Source organism: Aptenodytes forsteri, unplaced genomic scaffold, assembly GCF_000699145.1.
Source record: "Aptenodytes forsteri isolate BGI_AS27 unplaced genomic scaffold, ASM69914v1 Scaffold55, whole genome shotgun sequence".
Taxonomy (NCBI): domain Eukaryota; kingdom Metazoa; phylum Chordata; class Aves; order Sphenisciformes; family Spheniscidae; genus Aptenodytes; species Aptenodytes forsteri.
The window spans coordinates 5295510-5298585 of record NW_008796063.1 but is presented as its reverse complement, the minus strand read 5'-3'; the positions used below and the strand labels follow the sequence as shown (position 1 = coordinate 5298585).

The following is a 3076-nucleotide window of genomic DNA, read 5'->3' as shown; positions in this document are numbered from 1 at the left end:
GACACCATGGTCCTTATCGGAGTTTTAATGTGTATTAATCACCAATTCCCTACTTTAGCTTGACTTGCTGTTGCTACAAAAGGGGATGACAATTTAAACAACTACTTCTGGAAAGCCATTTTCGACACCATGGTCCTTATCGGAGTTTTAATGTGTATTAATCACCAATTCCCTACTTTAGCTTGACTTGCTGTTGCTACAAAAGGGGATGACAATTTAAACAACTACTTGGCTATTGTACACAGCTTTGCTCTGAACAAGATTTCCAGTGAAAAATGAATCCATTTAGACACGATGGCTACACATTTTGCCATATCTTTATTGCACTTTTACCACGTTGCAAACAATTCCACAAAAATGCTGCAAAAGTAAGCCTAGAGCTGCTGAAAGCAGCTTTTTACCCATATATGTATATATTTACACAAAACTATCAAAAGCAAAGTTGAAAAGTAGCAGCTCGGCTATGATAGTCTAGAAAGATAAGAGCTGCCACCTTCTTATGGACAAATAGTACAACTTGTCATTTTACATCACTTTGTAAAACCAACATTCAAGTATTCCTGTCAACGCACAACTAGTGAAATTCTCTTCCGTTATCCACTGTATTTATTATTATTTTAATAATTATGATTTTTTGCCTTTAAAAGTTCAAAATGCCTTAACCCTTTAAATGCCGAGTAGCTGGGGAAAAAAAGCATTCAATTTAAATAAGATACAGTGGATTAGAGCACTTAAAGGGTTAACACAAAATACTAAGTGGACTGTCACCACAAATAAAGTGTGAGTCACAAAACTATGCCCTCTTAGTTCAATTTGGTAGGTAGGTCTGGGGTTTCATAGATATACCATATATAAATACAAAATATTAAGTAAAGGCCTCCTTTCTATACAAAAAGGACAGGAGGTGTTTTGCTATCAGACTGTTGTCTGTCAATGATCTGAGTATTTTCTGAATCTTTTCATAATCTCTCTTTAGGAACTAATGAAAAGCATCACATTAGACTTATTTTTCTTAATGAACTAAGCCTTTGCAGAGTCTACACTTTACCTACTTTGGGAACAATTATATCTCATTTCTGAATTCACTGAATTCACAAAGTGGCACATACAGTCTTTTGCAAGACTTTTTTTTTTTTTCTTTTCCTCTTTGAATCTTCTTTACTTGGCTGGTAAAAACGTAGTCTTGCGATTTCACTACCTCTCGGTCGTAACAGTGTTAACATCAGTGTTAAAGTCATTTTCAACCACATTGTCATAACCATCCTTTTCTATACAGTCACTAACAGCCTTGAGGACAATCCGCAGCCGCCTGTCCATCGCCTCCAAGTGAGGCTGGTAGAGAATGGGAGCTATTTTATCTTTTAGTAAAGATTCCTTCATCAAGAGACTGAGTTTGTATTCCTCCTTGGCTAACAACTGTAATCGCAGATAGGTAGACTTCCTTATTCTAAGAGAAAAAGGAGAAAAAAAATGCAAATCAGTATTTTCATCACTATTGATCCTGATGGGGCTAAAAGGCTTATAGTCAGCATAGCGATAACAGCGTAAAAACCTCATTATGTGATCTGAAATGATGAGAAACAGGCACTGTCACAGTCCTAATGAGCAGCTGGCATTGTCAGCTGGCCAGTGATCTTTGGGAGCCCTTAAAGGTGGAGAGGTTTTGGAGCACAGCTCTACAGTCAAGTGCAGACAGCCTTCATGTTCCTCGGCTGGGTAAGGCACCGGCTGGATCTGGTGCAGCATTCATGGGGTCACGTCAATCCTGGCACTGACACGCGTGATGCTTGTGGCATTGAGCTGGGATGTTGGTGGTGGCAGCGGAGGCTCCCGCTAGCTCACCCTGCAGGGATGCCCAGAGCCTCCGCAGACACAGAGCTCACATTGTGTCCCAGCCGTGCAAACCTGAAACTCTAAATGTCACCTGTCCTCTCCGAAAATCCTGGCCATGGGCACTGTGGAAAGCCGTCGTGAAACACTTGAACAAGCTGGGGGAAGTTTTGCCACTTGACATCCATGGGATGTGTATTTTGTCTTAATAAAGCCTCTCTGACAACAGCTCACAGCCATGCTCCTGCAAGGTCCTGATCTCAACAAAGCACTTAACGTGTTAGTGCCAACGGTCAGGGCTAGCTCGGGTCAGGCTCCCTGGGCAGGATCACAACATCTCCTCCTCTCCATGGTATGCAATACAAGATTCGCTTGAACATTTCAGTCCTGTTAGTGGAAACAACTGTACAAAATGGGAAACAGCTCCGGAGGTGAAACGTACCTGCAGCACTGGTTTAAAGGCACCAATATGGAAAGTTCGTCATGGGAATATTTTCCAAACCTAAAGATAAGAGCAAGAACATGACAAAGGCTGTTTTAAAGACTTAACTTTTTTCTTTTTTTTTCCCCAGCAAGATTATTAAAGGTATTTACCCTCTTCCATTATCTAAGTGGATAATAAATGTTTCATTTCCAAACTTCTCAAAGGTTTCGTAGTGATGTCGATCCATGTTACCTATGGAATAAAGAGAAAAAAAAGACCGTTCTCACTCTGGCTTGCTGCTGAGCCTGCAGGTCAGGGCAATACAAAAGCTACGGTTCAGCGAGAAGCCCAGTGCTCCCCAAACATGACGGCTGTGTAGGGCGGAGAAAGCAATGGGTCTACTGAGCTCATTTGCTTCTACTGTGGAAAGCCCAAAGTGTGCGGTACTGGAAGATGGGCTGTTGTGCCTCTGGGAGCTTTCCAAGCTCTCTGTAGCTTTTACACTTAAGCTCTAGAGGACCCATTGGGAGACAAAATGAACCTTCCCACCCTCCAGCAACCCCTCCTAGGGTGCGCCAAGGAAATCCCTCTCACATAAAATGGCATCTCAACTGCTCTGTGTCCTGGTTTTGACTGGGATAGAGTTAATTTTCTTCCTGGTAGCTGGTACAGTGCTGTGTTTTGGATTTAGGATGAGAATAATGTTGATAACACACCGATGTTTTAGTCATTGCTGAGCAGTGCTTACACTAGTCAAGGACTTGTCAGCTTCCCATGCTCTACCGACTGAGAAGGCTGGAGGTGCACAAGGAGCTGGGAGGG

At 42.1% G+C, this 3076-nt stretch overlaps 1 protein-coding gene across 1 annotated transcript in view; it reads right to left on the bottom strand.

The window, feature by feature from the left end:
- Positions 1-301: 301 nt before the first annotated feature.
- Positions 302-3076, bottom strand: part of FAM20C (FAM20C, golgi associated secretory pathway kinase) — a gene marked incomplete at its 5' end in the record, with an annotated part of 60384 nt that continues 57609 nt past the window's right edge. The window contains 3 exons of the mRNA XM_019473999.1: positions 302-1447; positions 2273-2332; positions 2425-2506. Coding sequence (XP_019329544.1) covers positions 1195-1447; positions 2273-2332; positions 2425-2506 — 395 coding nt within the window. The remainder of the gene's footprint in view (positions 1448-2272; positions 2333-2424; positions 2507-3076) is intronic.